The sequence below is a fragment of the Chiloscyllium plagiosum genome, unplaced genomic scaffold (genome assembly GCF_037043375.1).
Source record: "Chiloscyllium plagiosum isolate Xiang-an unplaced genomic scaffold, Cpla_swu_hap1 HiC_scaffold_32, whole genome shotgun sequence".
Classification (NCBI taxonomy): domain Eukaryota; kingdom Metazoa; phylum Chordata; class Chondrichthyes; order Orectolobiformes; family Hemiscylliidae; genus Chiloscyllium; species Chiloscyllium plagiosum.
The window spans coordinates 5,960,910-5,974,686 of record NW_028270170.1 but is presented as its reverse complement, the minus strand read 5'-3'; the positions used below and the strand labels follow the sequence as shown (position 1 = coordinate 5,974,686).

The 13,777-nt window shown below is 44.2% G+C and overlaps 1 protein-coding gene across 3 annotated transcripts in view; it reads right to left on the bottom strand.

Annotated features, from left to right (window-relative positions):
* The window catches only part of igf2bp1 (insulin-like growth factor 2 mRNA binding protein 1), a 175,663-nt gene that overhangs the window by 20,655 nt on the left and 141,231 nt on the right, over positions 1-13,777 (bottom strand). For all 3 annotated transcript variants that reach the window (XM_087977738.1, XM_087977739.1, XM_043674803.2), the window contains 3 exons: positions 4,491-4,626; positions 3,922-4,044; positions 3,272-3,391 (listed from right to left, as the gene is read on the bottom strand). In XM_087977738.1, the coding sequence (XP_087833864.1) occupies positions 3,272-3,391; positions 3,922-4,044; positions 4,491-4,626 (379 nt within the window). The remainder of the gene's footprint in view (positions 1-3,271; positions 3,392-3,921; positions 4,045-4,490; positions 4,627-13,777) is intronic.

The following is a 13,777-nucleotide window of genomic DNA, read 5'->3' as shown; positions in this document are numbered from 1 at the left end:
CAAAAGATGTGCGTAGCTTTTCTGTCGTCATCCCTATATTTGACAAATGAACTCTGCCCATGTCCAGCCATTGTGAATGGGCGTCCACAATGACTAATAACATTGAGCCCATGAAAGGACCTGCATAGTTGATGTGTAACCTGAGTCCAGGGTTACCCAGCGATTCCCATGAATGTGTGGGAGCTGCCGGTGATAAGTTTTGTCTTTGTTGGCATTCTGTGCACGGCCCAGCAACACAGCTATGTCTGCATCCAACCCTGGCCACCTGACATAACTTCTCACCAACATCTTCATTTTGGGAACCCCTGGATGACCCTGGTGGAGTTCAGCCAGGTGACCTTTGCTCGGGACAGTCACTCTTCCTCCCCATATTAATATGCCATCCTCTACTGTGATCTGGTCTCTCCAAGTCCAGAAACATTTCAATTCTGGTTGTTATGGTCCTTTGGTATCCCCATCACCACCAGCTGTTTCAGTTTTGCCAGGACCAGATCTTCCTGCATCCAAAGTCTGATATTGTCAGCTGTGACTGTAAGTGTGTCCAGAAAATTTAAAACCAGAACGGAATCTTCCAGTGACAGTATCACTGGTGGTATACCTGCCTGTGGAAGGAGGCTCAAGGCATCCACATTTGTTACTTGGCCTCCAGGATGATGTTCCAACCTGTAATTATATGCACTTAGTATTAGAGTTCACTGCTGAATTCGGCCTGAAGCTATGGGCAAGCACTACCAGGGGTTTGTGGTCCGTTATTATTAAAAGTTTACATCCGTAAAGGTACTGTTGGAACTTCCTGACTCCAAATATGACCACCAAACCTTCCTTCTCTACCTGAGCGTATTTACGCTCTGTTTTAGCCAAAGTCCTGAGGATGATATGCTATTGAGTGTTTCTTTCCATTGGCCCACCTATAAGCTAATACTACTCCATCGTACAGAGAGGTATCACATGTCAATACCAAATCTCACTTGGGATGATGGTGTGACAGCACCTTAGAGGATGAGAACTGTTTCTTCACTTCTCTAAAAGCTATGGCTTGGCTCCAAGGCTAACCCTTGTTTAGAAGTTGATGCAAAGTTGCTGGGATGGAGGGCAGGTTGTCTATGAACGTTTTACAACAATTCACCAGCCCAAGGAAAGAGCTAACCTCCGGTACAGACTGGGGAACTGGGGCACCTTTGATTGATCTCATTTCATTCTCCAATGGGTCACTTGGGGTGTCTGGAACACACATTTTCTAAGGTATACATCTGCCTGGGAGGAACATCTAAGGACTACGTCCAAATTCTCTATGTGCTCCTTACTGGTCTTCCCTGTTATTAGCATGTCATCTAGATAAATGGCTACCTGGGGTAGATCTTGTAAAATGTTCTCCATCGTCCGCCGAAAAATTGCACAGGCTGGCAGTACCCCAAATGACAGTTTTGTATTTTGGTACAAACTCTTATGAATATTAACTGAAGCATACATCTCGAAACCTCATCTAACCGCAATTGCAAATATGCATGGCTCATGTTCAGCTTCATGAAGGACAGTCCCCTGCCAGGTTTTGCATTTAAACCCTCTATATGGGGGATTTGATATTTATCCAGCTGCAAAAGGCGATTTACCACTTGTTAAAAATCCCCACAAAAACAAACCGATCCATTGGGCATCAGAATCAGTGCAACTGGTCTGCCCATTCTGCAAATTGGACTTGTTTGATGATTCCTTCACTTTCCAGCCTTTTGATTTCTTCCTCTAACATAAGGCAAATGGCACTGGTGGAGGCTGGTACAATTGCAGCATTTAAAAGACATCTGGATGGGTATATGAATAGGCATATGCCAAATGCTGGCAAATGGAACTAGATTGGTTTGGGATATCTGGTCGGCATGGACGATTTGGAGTGAGGGGTCTGTTTCCGTATTGTACATCTCTATGACCCAATGTCCTGAGGAAGGGAGCCTGGCTACATTTGCCAACTCTGACTGGATGTAGTGCTGGAGTATTCGTTATGTGACTTCAAATGAACTGATCCAAAACTTCCTCCAATACTTATGCAATTAAAAAAAGGGAAATTGTCTCAGAAATTAAAATTAATTCATCAGTGGCTGTTGCTCGCGGCAATGCCCAGGAGATGAATACTTGGAGACTCTAGGGCATTGCTTGAGAATTGGCAACCAGGTGGCAAGGACTCAAAAATTGCAAAAAGTACATGAGGAGTCTATAAAGAGATATGGATGGGTTAAATAAATGGGCAGTAACATAGGCAGATGGAGTAAGACGTAAGGAAAACATGAGGTTTTGAGAGAGATTGCAGAGCTTTAAGGTTAGGGTTAGGGTTAGGGTTAGGGTTAGGGTTAGGGTTAGGGTTAGGGTTAGGGTTAGGGTTAGGGTTCTGGGAGTGCCGGAAATGAATCACAGAGACAGATACAGCAGGGAAAGGAAATATTATTGTTTACTGCAAGGAGCATGGAATATAAAAGGGAGAGAAGTTGTGCTACAGCTGTCCTGGGCTTTGGTGAGACCACATCTGGAGTACTATACACTGAAAAGACATAATTCATTGGAAGCAATGCAGAAAAGGCTTATACAACTAATTCCTAGGATGAAGGCATATAATGAAAGGTTGGACTGGTTGGACCTGTATCCATTGGAATTTAGAAAAATGAGGTGATCCCTTGGAACACACTGAAGATCCTGAGGGTAGGTTACAGAATGGATGCTGAGAGGATGTTTCCCGTTGTGGGACTGTCTGGATTTAATTCAATTTAAAAATAAGGAATCTCCCATTGAGGGGGGATAGAGATTTTTCTCTTGGAGAAGGGGTAGGGGTTAATTTGATCTGTAGAATGCTCTTTCCCAGACAGCAGGAGAGGCTGTGTCATTGAATGTTCAGAAGATGGACTTGGACAGATTCTGATTAACAAGGCAATTACAGGCGATAGACAGATAGACATAATCAGATCAGCAATGATCTTAGCAAATGGCAGAGCAGGCATGAAGGGTCAAATGGCCTCTTCCAGCTCTTAGGTAAAAACAATGACTGCAGATGCTGGAAACCAGATTCTGGATTAGGGGTGCAGGAAGAGCACAGCAGTTCAGGCAGCATCCGAGGAGCAGTAGCTCTTAGTTTGTATGTTGATAATTATTATTCTGGCCCAAGTATAACCCCAGTCCCCATAATTTAACTGACACCTAATGCCATCCCAACTCACTTGCTAACAAAGCCTTTAAGAAAACTCATCATCATCTTAGAGAATCAATGAAAAGAAGCAAATGTACTTACCTTGATCGAAGCCTCCGCACATCGGGAAAGCTGCTTGATGTGTTGCCCTTTCTTTCCAATAATGGCACCCACAGCCTGGGCTGGGATGAATACATGGACTGTTTCAGGATCAGAGGTTTGCTGCAGAAATCAAACGCATTGTCATCACTGGCCAAGGCTCAGCATTATCCCTTAAACAGACTTCCCACTGGCTTAATCTTAACAAGAACACCCGAAAAAGGATGAAAAAGTACCCTCTGATTTGCATCTTCCAAAATCCAGCTGAGGAAGTCATAGTGCCTGACTGTGATATTGACATAATCACACATGGCAGGTAACTCTGGAGGTTAATTTCCATTGATTCAATAGGTATGAACACCGGGAGGTGCATTGCTTTATCAATGCTGCTCATGTGGACTCAATCCCATCTTAAAAATGACCTCTGAGCAGAAACGGAGGCCTTGCAGCCTACAATACGTTTGCTGTCTATTTAGAAGTCCTGCTCCCCACTCTTTCCTTCATTCTTCTGACTTTGTAATTAAAGTTCCAATTCCCTTTTGAAAGTTCTTCCCTGACAATCTACAATCCTCCCAGTTTTGTATTGATCAAAGATCTCAGGTCTCACTCCTAAGCAAAGTGGCTACATGTGAAAATCGCAGTGAATGACTCACCATGTAGGGACCGTAAGGTGTTGCTGGTGCTACTCCGACAGGATGAGGTGGGATGGTGGATGAGGAAGGTGGGAACAAGCCCAGAGCATTCAGATTGAGACCAGGAATCAAGTTTGCCTGGAGCTGAAAAAGAACAGTAAATGAATTAGCACTTTAGAGACACAGGAGTGTTACACCTGTGCAGGTATTCCCAGGGAGATACAGCAGTGTTACACCTGGGCAGGTATTCTCAGGGAGATACAGGAATGTTGCACCTGGGCAACCACATCTCTAATGGTACATGAGCTTTAGATAATGAAGAGAAAGGGAGAACTGAAACAGCTAAAATAAACAGGGTGACAGAACACAGTGAAAGAGAAATATAGACAGTGGAAGAGAGGATGAAGTAGGAAGCAATAAATCCATGCAGAGAAATATGTAGGGAGAGAATGGGGTAGACAGAAAAACAGAAAGAGGGTGAATATATGAAATGAAATTAGAAACTACAAGCCCAATAAAGTGAAAAGCAAATTAGAAAGTATGTCTCAATGGAGGGGAAGATATTACATTTTTGTGACATTTAAACTTACATTCATAGCAGCAATGTCATTCTCATAGGCTTCTCTCACTTTTTTCATGATATCTTCCTCAGCCTTACAACAAGCTTCGATGGAACCTTTCACTGTGATGGTTCTCTCTGGGTTATAAAGTGTTAGGTCCTGCAAGCTGGCACAGCAAGTGAAAACTTGATAAATTTAGGTATAGTATAGCAAGTCTTTGAAAAAAAAATTTTTTTAAAGAAAGCTATTGTTTGATGTATCTTCCAGTAATTCAATTTGCAAATCTCACAGTAAATGAAAACATATTGCAACAAGCTGCCTGAGTAGCATCATAGAATGTTTAACACAGGATGAAACCTTTGAGCTCATCATGTATACACCAATTTTTAAAGAGTTATCTAATTAATCCCATTCACTGCCCTTTCACCATAAAAATACTTTCCCTGTGAAGGGGGTCGTTAGGGCCGACTGCCTGCCCCTCTTCCACGGTTACGTTAGGGCCCGGGTGTCCTTGGAGAAGGAGCACGCGGTCTCCACCAACACCCTGGAGTTGTTCAGGGAGAGGTGGGCGCCGCATCATTTCTCCCTCCAACTCTATTTTGATTTAATCCCTGCCCTCCCCTTCACTGTTTGATCACACAGCATTGCCCTTTTGTGAAGGGCACTGCTTGTCACTGGCCACTCGGGTGTTTTCCTATCTTCCTGGTGGTGGAACTTGAATAAAAATTCGTACACCTTGTGTCTCTCACTGTGTCTCACACCTGCACACACACAACATGGGTGCTGGGGAAAAAATAACCACTACCGCAGTTAGGCCAAACTGCGGTAGTTTGGGAAAAGGAAAAAAAAGAAAAAGAAAAAAAAATAATTTCCCCTTCAAATGCTTTTCCAATCGCCTATCTGAAAGTTATTATTGAATCTGTTTCCACTGCTCTTTAATGCATTGCATTCCAGATATAACTTGCCCTGTCAGAAAAATCTCCTTATTCCCACCCCACCTCCCTCCACCAGCTATTCATACTTCTGACTTTGGAAAGCATTTCTCCCTATTTAAGGGCGGCATGGTGGCACAGTGGTTAGCACAGTGCCAGAGACCCGAGTTCATTTCCCGCCTCAGGCGACTGTCTGTGTGGAGTTTGCACGTTCTCCCCGTGTATGCGTGGGTTTCCTCCAGGTACTCCGGTTTCTTCCCACAGTCCAAAGATGTGCAGGTCAGGTGAATTGGCCATGCTAAATTGCCCGTAGTGTTAGGTAAGGCGTAAATGTAGGGGTATGGGTGGGTCGGTGTGGACTTGTTGGGCCGAAGGGCCTGTTTCTACACTGTAATGTAATCTAATCTTATCATTTCAAGTGTTCAATGACTTTGAAAGTCTCCATCAAATGTTCCCATGGCATTGTTTGTTCTAAAGAGAACAATCTCAGCTTTTCCACTTTCATCACACAGCTAAGAGAGATAAGATAGGTTGGAGCTGGTTTCCTTGCAATAGACAGAGCTGAGGGGGAGCTGACTGCAGTGCAGAAAGTTATGAGGAGCATATATAGGTTAGATAGAGAGAACCTTTTCCCTTTCGTGGAGAAGTCAATAGTCAGGGGACACAGTTTTAAAGGTAAGGAGGAGCTTTAGAAGAAAGACTTTTTTCATCCAGAGGGTGAAGGGGATCTGGAACTCACTGCCTTAAAGGACAATGGAAGCAGGAATCATTACAACATTTGAGAAGTATTTAGATAAGCACTTGAAATGCCATGGGATACGACACTATGGGCCAAGTGCTGGAAAAGGTGATTAAAGCACTCAGAACAAAAGCAGAAATTGCTGGAAAAGCTCAGCAGGTCTGGCAGCATCTGTGGAGAGAAATCAGAGTTAACGTTTCATGTCAAGTGACCCTACCTGAGAACGGCAAAACGTAGATGGATGCTACATAAGCAGCATGGAGACAATGGGCTGACGGTCCTTCTTTTGTGTTGTAAGCACTCTGACTCTATGATGACTAAATCCCTTATTAATTGATTAATGTATAAAGGCAGAAGGAACTTACATTTTTCTAACCACTTCAAGGTTCTTTGGGGATGAAGGACTTTTGGATCCCATGAGAGTGAATGGGCATTTTCTTCGCTTTAGAGACAAGCATTTTTATTTCAGGTTTCTGTTCTGAGGAAGGATCACTAAACTCAAAATACTAACTGATTTCTAAGTTTGTGCGAAGATTTGTAGCTCGGGTGCTCGTTGCTGTGGTTCTGTTCGCCGAGCTGGAAGTTTTTGTTGCAAAAACTAGGCGACATCATCAGTGCTTGGGAGCCTCCTGCGAAGCGCTTCTTTGATGTTTCCTCCGGTGTTTATAGTGGTCTGTCCCTGCCGCTTCCGGTTGTCAGTTTCAGCTGTCCGCTGTAGTGGTTAGTATATTGGGTCCAGGTCGATGTGTTTGTTAATGGAGTTTGTGGATGAATGCCATGCCTCTAGGAATTCCCTGGCTGTTCTCTGTCTGGCTTGCCCTATGATAGTAGTGTTGTCCCAGTCAAATTCATGTTGCTTGTTGTCTGCGGAGAATTCACTACAAGGGTATACAGGAAAGCCACACACACAGACCAAGTCCTAACTATGAAAGTAACCACCCCAACACACACAAACGAAGCTGCATCAGGACACTATTCAAAAGGGCCACAACACACTGCAGTACACCAGAACTGCAAAAAGAAGAAGAGGAACACCTATACAAGGTATTCGCCAAAAACGGATACCCGCGCAACTTCATCAACAGATGCCTAAGAGAAAGACAACGGAACAAGGACATACCACAACCAAAAGGACTAGCCACACTACCATACATCAGGAGCATCTCGGAACTGACAGCCAGACTACTGCGACCCCTAGGACTCATAACGGCACACAAACCAACAGCCACGCTCCGACAACAACTCACCAGAACGAAGGACCCGATAGCCAACATGAGCAAAACTAATGTAGTGTACAAAATACCATGCAAGGACTGCACAAAACACTATATAGGACAAACAGGAAGACAGCTAACTATCCGCATACATGAACATCAACTAGCCACAAAATGACACGACCAGCTATCCTTAGTAGCCACACACGCAGACAACAAGCAACATGAATTTGACTGGGACAACACTACTATCATAGGGCAAACCAGACAGAGAACAGCCAGGGAATTCCTAGAGGCATGGCATTCATCCACAAACTCCATCAACAAACACATCGACCTGGACCCAGTATACCAACCACTACAGCGGACAGCTGAAACTGACAACCGGAAGCGGCAGGGACAGACCACTATAAACACCGGAGGAAACATCAAAGAAGCGCTTCGCAGGAGGCTCCCAAGCACTGATGATGTCGCCTAGCCAGGGGACGAAACGTCTGCAACAAAAACTTCCAGCTCGGCGAACAGAACCACAGCAACTAACTGATTTCTCTCCAAAGATGCTGCCAGACCTGCTGAGCTTTGTCTGCACCTTCTGGGTTTTGTTACTTTTGGTTTCTTCTGGCTGATTGCTGCTACGATCATGGCAGGAGCCTTTTGGTGGCACTGCACCCAACAGTGAGCACAATGTTAACAAGAAGCTTGTAGACCAGGCTAGGGTGATGCCTCAGGGAGATGGTAGGCATGTTGTGCCTCAATGAGATGTCAATGGTGCTTCAACCTTGTACAGAGTGAGAAGATTTTGGGATTTACCCAACCCAAATTGCTCTGAGGAAGGTGGTCTGGGATTGACTCTTTGAGCCACTGCAGTCATTGGAGCGTAGGGAGATACAGTGATGTTAGGGAGGAAGTTTGAGCCAACAATAGGAAGGAATGGGGATATATTTCCAAGTCAGGATGGTGCCTGGCTTGGAGGGAAGCTTCCAGGGGGTGGTGTTCCCCTCTGTTGGCTGCCCATGTCCATTTTAGTGAGTGGGTTTGGAAGATGCTGTTGAATATCCTGTTGTGGGCAATGTTCTGGTCTCAGTCATAGTTACTGCAATTGATCTTGGTATCCCTGAGACAGGGAAGCATGCTGAAATTAGCCAATAAACTGTGGCTATGATTCGTGCTGACTGCAAACAGCCCCTCCCTAACATAACCTTGGGTGTACCAACACTAAATGACTGCATCGACTCAACAAAGCAGTTCACCATCACCTCCTCAAGGGGTTTGAATCCTGCCATGGCAGATGGTGGAATTTGAATTTAGTTTTTAAAAATCTGGAATTAAGAGTCTAATGATGACCATCAATCCATTGTCAATTGTTAGAAAAACGCATCTAGTTCACTAATGCCCTTTAGGGATAGAAATTGCCATCCTTACCTGGTCTGGCTTACACATGACTCCAGACCCACAGCAACGTGTTTGACTCTTAACTGCCCTCTGGACAATTAAGGAAGAACAATAAATGCTGGCCTATCCAGCAATATTCAAATCACATGAGCGAATAAAGGAAAAAAGCAAATGAGGAAGAGCAGGATTTATTGGCTCATGGTTAATGTTCACTCCATTAAATTTACAGTGGTAATAAATTCATATATCACTGTCGGGCCTTTAGCCCCCACTGACTGAGGTTAATGGTAACAATACAAAGGTGGGTCCTTGAGGCTGAAATGAGGACAGAGAGCAGTACCAGCCTGTGGAATTGCTGTGCAGCCAGCAGCAGGGGATTCCCAATCCTCCCAGCTCTGCACTAAGGTCATGTTTCAAAATAAAACCTGAACATCTTGTTGGGGGTGATTGTCGAGACTGCAGCCAACTCCTGGAAGCCAGAGTGAAGCTGGAAGAACATATGGAAACAATTCAGGAGGAGCTGGAAAGAAACACAAAGGAGAAAGGGATAAAATGCTATGGGGGTAAGATAAGGGAGTTGGGGGAAGTTTGCGTGGATTATAAATGCCAGTTGGGCCCAAACGATCTGTTTCCACACTCTTTGTGCTTCGGCTCTCATTGTCACATTCAAGAGGCCTGTGTTTGAAGGCTGCTCTGGAACACATAATATTGTCCCAATTTCAAAGAAGCACTGAATGTAATCAGTCATGCTTGGCATAAGGAAGCAGCCACAAAACTTTGAGCTTTTTTTGCTCACCAAGTTACGAATGAGGAGCAGGAGAAGGCCATTCAGCCTCTCAGGTTTTGCCTCCTTGTTCAATAAGAGCATGGCTCACCTGATTGCAACCTCAGAATCCACATTCCTTCCTATCCCTGATAACCTTTCAATCCCCTTGCTTTACAAGAACCTATTCACCTCAGCCTTAAAAATACTCAGGGACTCTGATGCCTCCACCTTTTCAGGAAGGGAGCTTGAAAAACTCTCAATACTCTGGCAGAAAAAAAAAGCCCAACCTCTGTTTTAATTGAATGACCCCTGATTTTTAACCATTACCCATATGTTCTACATTCTTCCATAAAAAGAAACATCTTTTCAACATCCATTGTTTCAAAGTCTCCTTCAGGATCTTATGCTTTAGTCAAGTCACATCTTCTTCTCCTCAACTCAAGCAGGTATGAGCTCAACCTGTTCAAACCTTCCTCATAAGTGAATCCATGGATTTCACATAATGGGCTATTGCCTCTAGAGAAAAGATCAATTTCCACCCCATGTTTCCTCAGTAACTACAAGACAGAATAACTTTGAATTCTATAACGCCCTTCTCAAATTCAGGACATCACTCAGTATTCCACAGCCGGTGAGGTCCAGCTGTTTGAAGCTAGTCATTATTGTAATTGAGGAAACAGGACTAACAACTGCTGCACATCAAGATCCCACAAACAATGACATAATAATGACCTTATCATCTGTTTTCACTCTGTTGGACAAGGGACAAATACTGGCAAAATGGGGACAACTCTCCGTCTCTTCACCTGGACAGTACCACAGGATTTTGTTTTACTCCATACTAAAACAGCAGATGGGGTACTGCTTTACAAAATCAGCTGAAAGATGACAATTCTGACAGTGCAGCACTGCCAGGGATTTTAGAAACATAGAAAATAGGATTCAATAAGATCATTCAACTCAATACCCTGTTCCCACATGCTCTTTGATCCCTTTAGCCTGAAGAACTATATCTAACTCCTTCTCGAAAACATTCAATGGTTTGGCCCTGAGCTGTTTTTTGGGACAGAGAATTCCACAGGCTGATATTCTCTGGGGGAAAAGGTATTTCCTCATCTCAAACCCTTGGAAAAGGACCTGCATCACTAACCTTCTGACAGGGAGGAGGTAGACCACTGATCCAAGATGGATGCCTTGGGGCCTATAGTCAGGGTGAAAGCTGAGGAAGGTTGTGCATGGTCAGAGAGATCACACCCAGATTGAGACACAGCCTGAGTGAATATACGGTTCAGAGAACTTGGAGTCAGGGTGGGAGTTTGGTGCAGAGCGGAAAAGGTTTCTTTTGCTTATTTGGTTGGCTTATGGTTTGTAAGGTCTTTTTAGCCAGGATCAGAGGCCCTGCGCAGAAGAAAGGGAGGCTTCACAGGTACACTGTAAGTCCATTGGTTGGCAGTAGCCACTAATTTGACTAAATAGGTTACTTTCAGATTGAAGGTATATAGGGGAAATGTTTACAGGTTACAAACTAAAAGGTCAATAGAAAACTTTTAGAAATCAAATTAAGAATTATATAAATAAAATGCAGGCCCAGATGATATGTTGAAATTGTATGGTGTGGGAGCTGGTGGATCCCAGCATGGTTCATGGTGACCACATTTGTAGCAAGTATTGGTTGCTTGAGGAACTCCAGGTTAGAGTTGCTCAGCTGGAGTCTGAGCTTTGAACATTGCGACACATCAGGGAGGGGGAAGAGATACCTGGACACTGTGTTTCTGGAGGCGGTCACACCCTTTACATTAACTAACTTGAATTTGGTCAGTGGTCAGGAACAGGAGGGTGTGATTATGAAAAAGGCAAGTAGAGAAATCCCGGAGGAAGCCTCAGCCCTTGAGCTTGTCTAACAGGTTTGAGGTTCTTGCCCCTTGTGTGGACGAGAGTGGGGACTGTAGTAAGGATGAGCAAACTGACCACAGCACGGTGGTAGAGGAAACTATTCAAGAGAGGAGGGAAACGAGAAATCGGGATTGTATAGCCAGGGGAACAGACACTGTTCTCCGGTGTAGGATCAAGAGTCCTGAAGGCTGTGTTACCTGCCTGGTGTCCATGTTCAGGATCTCTCATCTGGGCTGCAGAGGAACTTGGAGTGGGAGGGGGAAGAACCAGTTGTCGTGGTCCATGTAGGTACCACAGATAGATAGTAGAACGAGGAAATTCCTGAGGGTACATAAGCAATTAGGGGCTGAATTAGAAAGGAGAATCAGAAAGGTAATAATGTCTGGATTAATACCTAAGCAATGAGCGAGTAAGCACCAGGTTAACAACAATCAAGAGGTAAACGTGTGGCTCAAAGATTGGTGTGGGAGAAACAGGTCGGAGTTCATGGGACACTGACACCAGTACTGGGAAAGGAGGGAGTTGTTCTGATGGGCAGGCTCCATCTGAATCATGCTGGTGAATTGCACAACTAGGGCTGTGGATACGGCTTTAAACTAAATAGTTGGGGCTAGGGTGGGTTCAATTGCATGGAAAATTATAGAAAATGTAAAGGGTGGGGGGAGGACTCAACAGTGGGGTTGTCACAGTTCCAGAACAAGTAATAAGACAGAGAGTATGGAAAAGGATCTGAAATCTAACTGCAGGCAATGCAAGTAAGAGGACAACAATGGGAAAGTGGGGAGTCAACACAGAACTGAGGGTTTTTACTTAACTTCACGGAGCGTATGATAGAAGGTAAATGAGCTTCAGTGCAGATTAAAATATTTTGGGTACCACAGAGATGTGCATGCAAAGGGATCAGACTGGGAACTAAATATCCAAGGATACACATCCTATCAAAAGGACAGGCAAACGGGCAGAGGGGCCAGAGTTGATAGTAAGAAATTAAATTGATAGCAAGAAGTGATATAGAGTTGGAAGGTGTGAAATCTACTGGGGTAGAGTTGAGGAACCGCAAAGGAGAAACGACTCTGATAGGAGTTGAGTACAGGCCCTGGGCAGTAGTCAGGATGTGAGAAAGAAATAAATCAGGAGATAGTGCCTTCTTTACATGCCTTTCTATCACAAAACTCACAAAGGGGCGGCACGATGGCTTAGTGGTTAGCACCGCTGCCTCACAACACCAGGAACCTGGGTTCGATTCCTACCTCACCTGACTGTGTGGGTTTCCTCCCACAATCCAAAGATATGCAGCTCTGGTGAATTAGCCATACTAAACTGTTTATAGTGTTAGGTGCATTAGGCAGGGGTAATATAGGGTAGGGCAATGGGTCTGGGTGGGTTACTCTTTGGAGCTTGTGGACTTGGTGGGCCAAAGGGCCTGTTTCCATACTGTAGGGAATCGAATCTAAATATGCAGGTTGACTGGGGAAAATTAGGTTGGTAGTGGATCTCAAGAAAAGGAAGGTGTGGAATGTCTATGAGTTTGTGGTAGAGTTCATTAGAAATAGGCAATTCTGGATTCGGTGATGTGTGATAGAGCAAACTTGATTAGGGAGCTTAAGGTGAAGGAACCCGTAGGGGGCAGTGGCCATAATATGATCGAATTCACCCTGCAGTTTGAGAGGGAGAAGCTCGAATCAGATGTAATGGTACTATAGTTGAGTCAAGGTAACTGAAAGACATGAGGGAGTAGCTGGCCAGAGTTGAATGGAAGAGAACCTTAGCAGGGAAGACAGCAGTGCAGCAATGGCAGGAGTTTCTGGGGGTAATTTGAGAGGAACAGCAAAAATTCATCCCGAAGAAGAAACATACTAAGGGGAGGATGAGGCAACCATGGCTGAGAGGAGAAGTCAGGGACAGTAAAAATAAAAGAAAAAGCACACAATATAGAGAAGTGGGAAGACAAAAGGATTGGGAAGCCTTTAAAAACCAGCAGACAACAGCTAAAAATGCACTAAAGGGGGAGAAGATGAAATACGAGGGTAAGCTAGCTAGTAATATAAAAGAGGTTTGTAAGGGTATTTTTATATTTTCATATTTTAATTTTAGAAACGTAAGAGACAATCCAGAGTGGACATGGGAATGTGGAACAAAGAAATGTTGGAGGAACTAAATAGTTACTCTGTACCAGTCTTCATGGCAGAAGACACAAGCAGCATACCAGAACCTCTGGAGAGTTAGGGAGCAGAGGTGAGAGAGAAGATGCTGCAGAAGCTGAAAGTTCTGAAGGTGGATAAAGTTGTGAAGATGGACTACACCCCAGAGTTCTGAAGGAAATAACTGAGGAGATTATAGAGGCATTGGTGGTGATCTTTCAGAAATTACCAGTCAGTGAG